Source organism: Erithacus rubecula (genome assembly GCF_903797595.1).
Source record: "Erithacus rubecula genome assembly, chromosome: 1".
Lineage (NCBI taxonomy): Eukaryota > Metazoa > Chordata > Aves > Passeriformes > Muscicapidae > Erithacus > Erithacus rubecula.
The window spans coordinates 75,104,900-75,116,964 of NC_136658.1; the positions used below are offsets into that span (position 1 = coordinate 75,104,900).

General features: G+C 45.3%; 2 protein-coding genes across 2 annotated transcripts in view; one reads left to right on the forward strand and one right to left on the reverse strand.

The window, feature by feature from the left end:
* The window catches only part of LOC306798117 (uncharacterized protein), a gene marked incomplete at its 5' end in the record, with an annotated part of 60,852 nt that extends 50,919 nt beyond the window's left edge, over window positions 1-9,933 (reverse strand). Inside the window, 2 exons of the mRNA XM_079297983.1 lie at window positions 6,050-6,618; window positions 9,902-9,933. Of these exons, the coding sequence (XP_079154109.1) occupies window positions 6,050-6,618; window positions 9,902-9,933 (601 nt within the window). The remainder of the gene's footprint in view (window positions 1-6,049; window positions 6,619-9,901) is intronic.
* The window catches only part of KATNAL1 (katanin catalytic subunit A1 like 1), a 36,290-nt gene continuing 30,163 nt past the window's right edge, over window positions 5,939-12,065 (forward strand). The window contains 1 exon segment of the mRNA XM_079298477.1: window positions 5,939-6,064. The gene's annotated coding sequence lies outside the window, so the exon portion shown is untranslated.

Genomic DNA, 12,065 nt, shown 5'->3' on the forward strand with positions numbered 1-12,065 from the left:
AGAATGTGAATGGGATGTTGTAATAGTTTAAAACATGTTTCACTGAAGCTGTGATGCCAATGTCTGTTCTTTTATGAGATACTGTTGTTTGTGGCACTGATCCTCTACAACCATGTTTCTCATTTATTAGATAAATGAACAACATTAACAGAATGCACAATGTTCAGTGATGGCTTCAAATTCTGAAGTTAAAAAAAGATTTCCAATTTTATTCTCAAAATATGAACCAGATTAAGTTGTTCACATGGATACCACTGTAAATTCCCAGTAGTAATCATTTTAGGGGACCAGAAAGGGAAAAGAGATTCTTCACAACGATCACCAGTGTATATTTAACTTTATTGTTCTCCTCAAAGTTTTAAATTTTTTTTTCAATTAGGAACTTTGTTCTGTAATTACATCTTGTCTACATTGCTCTTATCTACTCAGAACTTTTTACATATTCAGTGATGGGGATTTCAGAAGTTATCAATAAACAACAGAAGTTGTGAAGTTGTTCTTTCAATGCAGATGCAAAATCTTCATATTAAGGCACACACCAGAACACCAATTTTCACTGTGTCTTTCTCCAATGTAAACACCCTCATTGCCATTGATCACAGCACTATTCAAAGGACTATTTGAGACAGTTGTGGAAGGAATGCTCTTTAAATGTCTTCTCTCCTGGATGAATATGTTTACAGGAGTGGATTGTTAAACCAATTCATTTTCTAGTGTCTCACGCTGTAACTAACACGCCTAAGAAATCAAACATGCTGGGCAACCATTAATATGTATTAGACTGTGCTTTGTTTATTCTAGTGGTTTGGGCATCTATACAGAGTGTGCAAAAAGCTGCCCAACAGCTCCCTGATTTGTCACAAAAACATCTACAGGGGAATGACAATAATTTATATTGTCAGCATGACTTAAAATGGCTGTGCCTGAGTTAATGGGCTCAATTGATGTAACTGTTTCAAACTATCAAAGCCTACTATAGTATGGTGTTGTATCCATTCCCACTTAGCCCTCCTCCCTTCAAGAAACTTGCCAATGGATCATACACGGTATTGCAACTTGCTCGCAGAAGCAGGTGCTGCAGGTTTCGTTAAGTGGGGAGCTGCCAGTCCTTTCCCATGGGCACACCAGGCAGCTGCCTGCCAGATGAAATCTAGAACAGTTCTGCCTGCCTTGTGCTCAGAAGAAGCACCAGCTGAGGGTATCTCTTTTACTTACTACAAATCTAAAAGGAACTCTGTTAGACTTCTGTCCTTCTGCAAATGTGGTAGAAACTGAGCAGTGAGGCTCCAACTTATTGCAGTGGGGCAGAGAGTGCAACTCCAGAATGTCACATCTTTAAAAAACAGCTTAAAGTTCACACTTTACCATGAAAGAGTAGTACTACCAAACAAAAGTACATCATGAGAGATTTTCTCTCAGCTGTCAACCCCAGCAGACAGATTAAGGGAACTTTCCCACTTGATACTGTCTAGTGCTATGCCACAAAGTCAAGACGGTGTGAATAAACTTTATTTCCAGGTTTTCACTTAACAGTTGCTGACATCCAGAGCCTTGGGCATGACTCTACTTTCCTTGAGGCTTCTGTCCAAGGTTCCTCTCTCTTTGTTTTGACTGCTGTAAAATCCTTTCTCATTCCTTCTCCAAAAAGTAATACTCCAACATACGCAAAATGCTTTCTGCATGTTAAGTGCACACAGAAAAGAAACACAATATCCTAGTTACTGTTTATTTTTCTAATTTCTATCCACAGACTCAAAGCAGAACAGGTGGGATTTTTTTTCCAGTCTACTGTGGGTTTGTTTCAACTCATCTCAAAGATTTGTCTTCTCTTCCACCTGTGCTTTCCATTAATGTGACACTGGCCTGTTCTTCATCTTTTAATCAACCTACTCAAAAGTGCCATGACAGTTTTCCCTTTCTAGTGCTTTAACAATGCTACACATTGGGTGGGACTCCTGTCATCTACCTTTAGAAATCTACAGTGCAAACACTCATATTTATGTTGATCAGATGAGTCTGCTATAAGCACTGGAAAAAAATTGAGTACATTCAGGGCACAATACACCTTGGTTTAAGCAGGAATTGTATCCCCAAAGTCTTGATTCAGAGGCAAAAGTCTAAAAGACAAATGTCTACATTGACCAGATAAATAAAAAAATCCTCATCTATTCCACCTCTCATCTTCTGCCTTAATTGAAATCCTGTTTGAAAATCAACTGCTTTCCCTTGCACTGTTCTCTATTAACAATTCACAGCACTTGTGCCTTGTGGGAAGGATGTTGACTAAATCTGTCTCAGGGTTCAGACTCTGAGATTCTTTCCTAGGAGAAAAATTGGTGGATGTGTCATACTGATAAATATAATTCCATAAAAATATCTACACAGAAGAACAATTATTATGTGTGTATGAAAATTAACGGTCCACTGATGCCTTTACTGATTTGTGCATAACTTCCCTTGGAAGGTAAATGTGCATGAATATGTAACATGCACCTTCTTCTCCCTACTGCTTCCCTATTGTTTTTTCCTTTTCATTATTACAGCATTTCTCCATACAGCCTGTAAGACCTCTGGGAAAGAGTTATGTTTGCATCTGAGCATTAAAGCTTATTATGAAGGTACAATAATTCCTGTAGTCTAGCTAAATGTAATTGCAAGAGGAAGGGAAGACAGAAGCAGAGGGCAGTTCATAATTCATAGACTTCTCACATGATTTCAACCTTCTTGCAGAACTTTGTGGGTGGGAGGAAGTTACAAATGAAGCTTTCTGCTACATTGTGCTAAAAGGCTGTGCCAGCCCTCTAGTCAGTGGAATTTATGTAATGATAACCAAATCAATTCAGAAACCAGTTTTGTTAATTTGTCAGAGACCCTAGGAGTGCACAGCTTTAAACTTCTCTGACAGTGTCTGCAATTACTCTAGCTGAAGAGACACTTCAGAACCAAATCTAATGTTCATGGCAAAAGAGTTACATTAATTTATATCAGCTTCTGATTGAACTGAATAGAATAAATCAGAGTGAACAGGCACACAATCAGCTCTGCTGGCAGATTTGCAGATTGCTGGAAAGGGCCATGATAAGTCTCTGGGGTCTGACTGTGAGTAATGCTCTCCTTCACCAACACAGCTGGATCCTGCCAAACCACACTCCCTGACACCCACCAAAATCATGTCGTATCCAGAACTGCTAGGTTTATAGACTCCATCAAAAAATAAAGAAACTGTAAGACATGAGAATATGCTCAGAGTAGAAGCTTCAGTGGCTTAAGGTGTCACCTCCCCTCCCAGCAATTTCCTACCTCCTCTTTGCCTGAAATTACTGTCTCACACCAGAATCAGAATGAGATGCAGGTACAAGTTCCAGCTGCCTCAACACAAGGTCTAGCAAATCAGCCTAAACTGCTCATAAGATGAGTTTAGCATCATATTTTGCATTAAAATGGCTTAGAAATGTTACTGTTTTCCAGTCCAGGGACTGCTGTGGAGACAGGAACCTTCAGCAAGGAGGTCAGGGAATCAGTATTTTTTTGCAGCAGTCCAGCCAGATTTTCTCGAATTTGACCCAGCAGTAGGAAAGACTAAGAAATTTCACACTTACAGTTATCATTCTTATGGCTTGCTAACAGGTTTATGAACTTCTGGCTGGACTAGATAACCTTCTGAGGTCCCTTCCAACATGAATTACCCCATATACCTAATGTGCATGGCCAGGAACCTGAACAGTTCTTCCTGCTGATACAGTCACAAGGTATCTTGGCAAACTGTGGAGACACATGCTTAACAAACTTTTCCTCAGAGTGGTCAAAATGCCAGGATGACACTGATATTCTTCTGGTGTTGAACAACTGCTTTTCAAAAGGGAGGTCAGCTGTAGCATGGGGACCCTCTGCCACTAGGAAACAGCCCCATTTGACTCAATTGTAACTAGAAAAAAGGATGGGGGGGAAAAGCCCCAACCAGACAAATAGAGATTATGCCCAAAAAACCAACCTTCTCTGCGTCACAATTTCCCAACTGGGGGATACAATTCTCAGATAAAGCACTTAATGTGTTGCCTAATGTGGTAAGAGGTACATAGTCTCATGGGAAGGGATATTATGGAAGTGCTGGGACGAGGCTGCTTATCATCTGCTCTCCCCTAGAAACGCTGAACTCTGAAGGTCTGCACAGCATCTTTGCTTTTGTGTATGTGAAAAACCAGCAGGAATTGATGTCACGGGCAGGCAAGTTCCAAAAAATCTGGAAAAGGGAAAGCCAGAGTTGCAGCTGTTATGAATTCATCACGATTTTGGCCCTGGTTCCAAAATTCTCACAAAGGCATAAGAATCTCCACATGATTTGGAGGGAAGCAAGATCTGTAGATATATGACTGACACATACACACATGCTGTATTGTTTAAGAGACATACTGAGCTTTTAGTTTCAATCCCTGCTCTTTCACCCGTGTCAGTTAGCATTTCTGAGAACCTTATTGTGAGATACAAGCTCATGCTGCTGCCTTAAAGTAACTACAACAGAAATTTTCCAGAGAAATCATGTACTACTATCAGGTGTGATCACAAGATCATTGTCACTGGGACACTCTCAGAGCTGTCACATGGCAGATTCAGCAGCAAGGGCTCACTGCAATGGTGCAGCTGCACACAGAAATACAGCATAGATCCACTGGGATTTCAATGGGCTGCTCCTGCCTCCACATCTCCTCTGCCTTCCTTGTGCCTGCAGCAGCTCTACAGACTCAGCTATTTCGGGAACTTTGTCCAGCTGAACTCGGTTAATTTTTTGGAGGAGCAGAATTGGCTCTCCACCAGAGCAGATCCGAGGCTCGCCTTGCCAGATGGCATCGTTAGTGTTACTGCGGTGTAAATAACAAACAGGAAGGCATAGCCATGATCAGAGAGGAATGCAGGACTGCCCCTTTTGGTGGCAATACAGACACAGGCTGTCTTGCATTAACTGTGAAATTACATCCTCAGAAAGGTTTATAACTGCACGGCTCCCCTTGCAGGACGCCAGGCTGCTCGTATTAACTGTGAGCTGCACGCTCCAGAAACGCTAGGCAACATTCACCCTCAGGAGATGGCACAAACCGGGTGGTGCCACCCTGTGAGGCTGCCTCTATCGCCACTTTCGTCCAGGAACAGGGCAAATCCCTAAATCTGTTCCTTTACGGTACCATAAAAGCGTATTAAAGCGCTATAGCAAAGATGGTTCAGCGCCCTTCTGCGTGCCCACGGACAAACGCAGGCTCTGCATTTCCCAGACACTCCCACAGACGAGGTGGAAGCACATGAGGTTTGCATTCAGAGAGTGAATGAGCTCTGATGTGTACTCAGAGCTCTTCTCGGTGGTTCCAGCTACAAGGACGCGACGCAAGGGCAGAATTGAAGTGATGCACAGGAAGTTCCAGCTGAACGTGAGGAAGGATTTCTTTACTATGCAATGACCGTGCAATGGAACAGATTGCCCAGAGAGGCTGTGGAGCCTCCCCCACTGGAGCTATTAGAGAAGGGTCTGGACGCAATCCCGTGCCATGTGATCTGGGATGGGCCTGCTTGAGCAGGGGGTTTGGTGCAGATGACCCCCTGTGGTCCCTTCCAGCCTGACGCATCCTGTGACTCAGTGTTGTCAGCCGAGCCGAGCCGAGCGCTGGCACAGCACAGCGCAGAGCGCGGCCGGCGCTCAGCAGCCATCCCGCCCGCTCGGCTCCGCTCTCCCTCCCTCCTGCCCGGCCGGGCCCTGCGCCGCCCCGGCTCCCGGGAGCTCCGCCCGCTCCGCGGGATGCTCAGCGCGGAGCCCTGCCGATTTTCCTTGAGGAAAATCCCTTTCCCCCGCCGCCTAGACGAGGCGGAGGCGCTCCGGAGGCCGGAGCGGCGGTGCCGTCCCCTCCCCGCGCCCGCCGCCGCCGCCATGGCAACCGCCCGTCGCCGCGCGCGCGCACCCCCTTCCCCGCCCGCCCCCCCGCGCCTCTCCCCCCCCGGCCCCGCTCTGACGGAGCCGCAGCGCTGCGCCCCCCTCCCCGCGCCGCTCCCGCCCGCGGACACGCACCCCCGGCTCTCCCAGGTAACGGCAGCGCCCGGGAACGGGGCAGCCCCTCACGGCGCAGCAGCCCGCGGCGGGCGGCGGCTCGGACCCCGCCGCGCTGAGGGAGGCGGCGGGGATGGGGGGGAAACCAGCGGTAGAGGCTGGAGGAGGGCGGGGGCGCCCCCATCTCCCGCGGAGCCTGCCGGGAAATGTAGTCTGCGCCCCCCCGCCGGGCGCTGGGGTCTGCCGGGAGAGACGGCTGGAGGGAACTACAGCCCCCAGCGCTCTCGGCGGAAGGTGAGGGGGTGTGGGAGATGGGTGCTGCGGAGGGGACCCCTGTGGGGACGGGAGGCTCGCTCTGAACGAGGGCACCGAGGCGGCTCTTCCCTCCGGAATGGCGAGGAGGAGAAGCCCCTGTGCCACTGCCGGGCGGGAGGGGCTGGAGAGGGGCGGTGCGGCAGGGCCAGCTGGGAGGGTGGGCGCAGGGCGGTGCGGCTGCAGAGGGGAGGTGCGGGCCGAGGAGTGAATGGGGGTGGGGGCGGGAGAAACGTGGGTGGGTGTCTTCGGTGAGGGCAGGATGGGCTGGGAGACGTCTGGATGGCAGTGGGGAGAGAAATAATACAAAGAAAGGGGCACGTGGATGGATGGATGGATGGATGGATGGATGGATGGATGGATGGATGGATGGATGGATGGATGGATGGATGGATGGATGGATGGATGGATGGATGGATGGAGATGTGCTGGAGAAGGAGTGGTGCAGCAGATGGATGGAGGGAGCTGTGCAGAAGGCAGAGCAGGCAGGAGGCTGGGAATGGGTATGAAGTGATATGATCAGAGGTAGCTCTGCAAAGTTTCCCCAAGCAGTTTGCATTTATCGTTTCCAGTTTCACATCTCCTACCATGCTTAGGCTCCACTGAGCTTGTGGCTGGACAGGGTGTTACTTTTTAAAAATTATTCTGCTATATTTCTATTTTTCCCCAAAAACTTCTCTCATGATGTCAGTATTGCCATTTTTCCTTTTTCTCTCTCCATTTCCTTTCTTGGCCGTTCTAGGGTTATTCTTTATCTTGTGTTCTCTAACAACCATGAGGGGGAATAAAATTACTATTTCTCTACATATCATACTTGAATATGAATACATGAATATTGAATGTCTATTCCTACTACACTTTAACATTTCACAGAGATGGGTTTCTTTTCAATGAATGCCTGATTGCAGTTGCAGATTATTGAGCAGTTTATTTTTTCTTCCTTTCCCCCCACCCCTATAGCATAGACAGGCTTCAGGTTCTTGCAGCTCCTGGTACTTGCCACATTGCAGAAGTGAACATTGAAGCTGCAGAGTGCTTCCAGGGTACTTGGCTCTTGGAGATTTGGGCTTTTGAGCAGGTAATGGGGAGAAATACATCCTGCCCTGAGCTAATCCCAATCAAAAGACAAGGAAGTAAATGGAATACAAGAAAACAGTGATAGGCCTTTGTCTGGTTTCCTATGCAGTTAATTTGAAAAAAAAAAAAAAACAAAAAAAAGGTGATTCTTCTGGGGATGAGCTGAGAAATTCATGGAAAGCTTATCTGGGATGCAGATTGGCTGAGCTGGGAATGGAGCAGCAGCATGGAGCCTTTGTGGAGCTGGCTGTGGTCTGGTAGGGCTCACGGGCTGGGAGCATGGGTGTGCTGTGTCCAGGGCCAGGTGCAGGAGCAGTTTCACTCCCTTCTTGGCACAGAGCCCGACCTCAGAAATGCTCTGAACCCGAGCTGGCTCTGCACAGACCCATCCCTGGAGTCTTTGGTGGCATGTTTGCTCTATCAGAAGTGCTTACACACATGATAAGCAGAGAAGCAAGTGGCTCCACAAAGGAGCAGAAGGATTATTGACTTGGGCCAGGTCCCACTTTGTTGGGCTCCAGACAGGCGCTGCAGAATTCTTCAGCTGTCTGAGCCCTGCATCCTGCCAGCAGAGGGGTTGACTGATCCACCTCATGGCTGGTCTCACCTGAACATGAGCCTGGGTTTGGTTTGATACTAATTCCAGAAGCCCTGGAGGCTGTGCTGGAGAGGAGAGAGATGGAGTCAGCCTGAGTGCAGGAGGGCTAGGAGGGAGTAGAAGCTGGCAAACCTGTCACTGCCTGACCTGTGTGTGTGGAGTTACTCCCCAGAGTGCCCCGCAGCATTTCTTTTATCTCTTTTTGTTACCCGGCCTTGCTAATGAACACCTCATTACCCCAAACAATGGTGGTGTGACCGTATGGATGTGTTTGAAACTGGTGTATGAGGTGCTTGGAGAAGGACAGGTTCACACTCAGTTTGAGGAATACAACAGTCATCTCTGATTCTCCTTTCTACTTCTTCAGAGAGCTGGACTTCAAAGGCTCTGCAAATGGCCCTTTCATTCTCCAGGATGCTTTTTGTTTGGTTCACCAAACTAATGAAATCTCTAAATCTCTAAATTAATCTTTAATTAAATGACTGACTTCCTATTTAATGTTTTCTTATGTGTTTACTTTTAACTTGTGAATATCCTTACCTCATTTAAAGATTTTTTTTTTCACTTGCACTCAAAGTAACTCTGTTTCAAGTTAAGAATGCACACAAAAATAGTTTGAAGCCTGCATGCATGCTTCTTCTCCTTCCCACTTCCATACACATTTCCCCATTAACCCCATATCTGCTATTGCAAAACAGAGTTTCAGTGCAAAGAAGCCAAGAACCAGTCAGCAGAAAGCAGTTGACTGAATTAAAAGATCCCTTGGTGCTGGGTTTCCTGGACCATGGTATGTGTGTGTTTTATCTGATGTCTGTACTGCTCTGAAAAATGACATAACCTGCTGCAACCCCAATGCTGCTGCTGCCTTTGTAGCCAGCCTTGTCACTGCTAATGCACACAGCAAAAGAAAAAACAGCCCTGGCATAGCACATTTCTCATCTTTGATTCATTTACATGTAGTTTAAATTCAAATCTGCTGGAACTGAGCCATGTCCTTACTTATAAATATGTTTTTAACAGGAGTTGTGAGCCTGTGAGGTCATGGTCGTTAGTTTTCACATCAGTCCGTGGGACCACAGCTGCATGTTCAAACAAAGCCATGTTACCAGGGAAAGATGGATTTAGTTATGGAACTTGGCAAGCCTTTTGTTTGTTTGTATTCTATCTGACAATGATCGGTTAAAATGTTGTTTTTGTCATGCAAACGTAATGTCTGCAGCACCAGCAATTGCTTCTGAACAGGGACAGATAATTATTGGAAATGAAGATCAGTTGTTCTGCACCCAACACTTAAACAAAAGAGATAATCTTGGTAATAAAGCAGAAAATATTTATTTAATTTTTTTAAATATTGCATTTTTAATATCTTATTCTTAAAAATAAAACAAAATGTATCAAGCACGTAAAAATATTTCTACAGAAATAGAATTCTGTAGGCTTCTAGTAGGAGTCACATGTCATATGGGGAAAAACACTTTTTTTGTTCCTCTGACAATGTTCCTGCTAGTGTTGCTGTTTATGCTTTCTCTGGTAAAGCATTGTCATATTGTTACATGTCTCTATTTTGACAGCTTTTAAGTTTGAAGAGAAGACTGAAAATCGGATCACTGTGCTATTTTAAGTGAAGATATAATTGAGGGAGAGCTGTTTGAAACTGGTCAAAGCTGACTTACAAAACCAATATGGCCTTAACCTAGGAAGGGCAGGTTTCAATTAACTGTAACGAAAAGCTTCCAAGCAGGGAGAGGAATTTGAGGAGAAAACAACTTCAGTTTCTGACAGACTCTGATAATGGAAATGGGTGCAATGAAAAGTGTATAAATCCAAAAATCAAAACCTGTTAACCTGGACTCCTCTTCCTTGCTTTGCTCTGTGTGGCCACTGACCTGTTCTGGGATTGTGCAGTGGCAAAAGTCATCCTGGCTCTGCCTTGTAGAAGTGGAAAATGTACAGTCATACCTCAGTCATAAGCACTGTATTCAGAAGATGGTGCCTAGCAGTGTGACTCTCTGTCTTGTGACATTAGTTGTAAGCCTCACTTTGCATTTCGGGATGCCCGGCATCATGCATGGCTGATTTACAGAAAATGAGAAACAGGATTAGTAGCCTATCTTCATCAGCATATGTCCAGGCCTTTCCAGATGTTCAGCTGTCCAGTCAGCAGTACTGCAGGGCTGCCATGATGTGAGAGCATATGTCCAGCCATCTCAGGGAGCTGTGAAATGCTTTTGTTTTGCCTGGGTAAAATTTTGGGCAGAGAAAGACACATGTCCAGAGAAATCCACGTATGGTATAGACCTCCCAGTGAGGAATTAACATCTGATTTGGACAAAACTCCTATTAGTATGTATTAAATAAGGCTTGATGTGACTATTGAAACAATGAAAATAAAGTAAAAGTGCCTAATAGCTCATTTAGTGAGAGTCCTCCATCCTGTGCAAGAATCAAGGTCTTGTGGAGAAAATGGGATGCAATGGTGTCACTGGTTGTGTCAAAGCACACACATAAAAGAGACACGTAAAGATAGAAGATGCCTTCCAGATAGCAGAGTGAATGTTTGGGATCAAGCAAGAGGGAAAGCCCTGCTGCAGACCCCCTCTGAAAGGAGAGCATTTGCTGCCTCTGGTAACACTGTGGTGAGAGAATGCTGAGAAAGAGGGTTTGAAGGGGGTCGCTCCTGTATCCATTCCCACTGGTGTTGCACACAAACTTGGAATAGTGTGCTAAGCATGCTGTCCCCCTTTGCCTGTCATTCACACAGTCACTGTATCTACCCATGGATATGTTTTGTGTGTATAATGCTTTAATGTTAAAGTAGAGACTGTCTTTTGGATCTTGCTCAATTGTGCACTGCTTTAGTTCTGGGAGAAAAATTCTTTTCTGACCCTAGATAGGGATCAGCTCAGCTTATGCTCCAAAGAATAGAGATTAATATCCCCTGTGACCTTTTAGCCTGGCTGCTGCAGGGTTTTTAACAAGTGGGTTTAAGACCCCATGTGTGGCAGCCATGCCTGCATGAATGTCTGTAATGTCTCTTCTTGTCAATGATCCATGAACTAAGGAATCTCCAAGGATATCTTGACGTGCAGTGGAGCTGTTACGGTCGAGTGCAGAAGGGAACCACACAATGATAGAATGAAAAGCTGGTGTTGCAAGAAGTGTGTGAGTTGTTCCAAATGTACTTGACAACAGTTGTCCCTGCCTGTATACTTAAAAGATGTGGCTGTGATATGGTAGGAAAATCAAATATCTAAACAAAGCTCCAGTAAACAACAAAATGCTCTTTTTATGATTTCTGTATTTCTGGTTTCTTGGACGCCTCTGATGTTGTATGAACTCAATAATACAATGTAGAACAGATAATAAAGAGTGAGTACATAACACAAAAAGGTTAGTTCTAGTTACTTCTCCCTCCCTCCCCATCCCTGACATTAAAGAATGGGATGCCCAGAAAACAACACAGGAAATAATTCTTCCCTAAAAATAATTTTTTCCTTGATTTTTGACTTACTTGTTTTGATTTGTTTTTGTTACTCTAAAGTAACATTACCTTCACTGGTGTGCACAGAAGGCTTGTAGCTTGTTTAAACCATTTTTAGCATTAGTTTTAAATAGCAGTAGAATCTCAGAGAACTGCCTGAGATTCCAGGAGAGCACTGATTTAGGACCGAGGCCTACAGCTGCTGTTTCAATGTGACTCAGGTAAATGGGTGACATTATATTCACCTTTTCAAGCTATATGGCCTGCTTTGGTGCCTAGGGTAGGTGATAAGTAAAAACTGAAGTGCCTGAATCCACAAGAAAGATCCAGGGGTTTTTGTCAGCCTAGCTCTGGAGGTATTGACCACTCGTTAGGTCCATAGGTGTGTATTCACCAGCCTCACTCCATGCTCCAAGTTTCAGTGCCTGTCAGTGCTTCATTAGCTCTTCAGTGTGACACACCAGGCATCAAGCTCATGCTTAAGCCTTGGCATCACCATCATGAAGCTAGAAGCCTCCAAACTCTTGGTGGCTGGAGGAAATGGGAGAGTCTTGTTTGGTTTGCTCCTG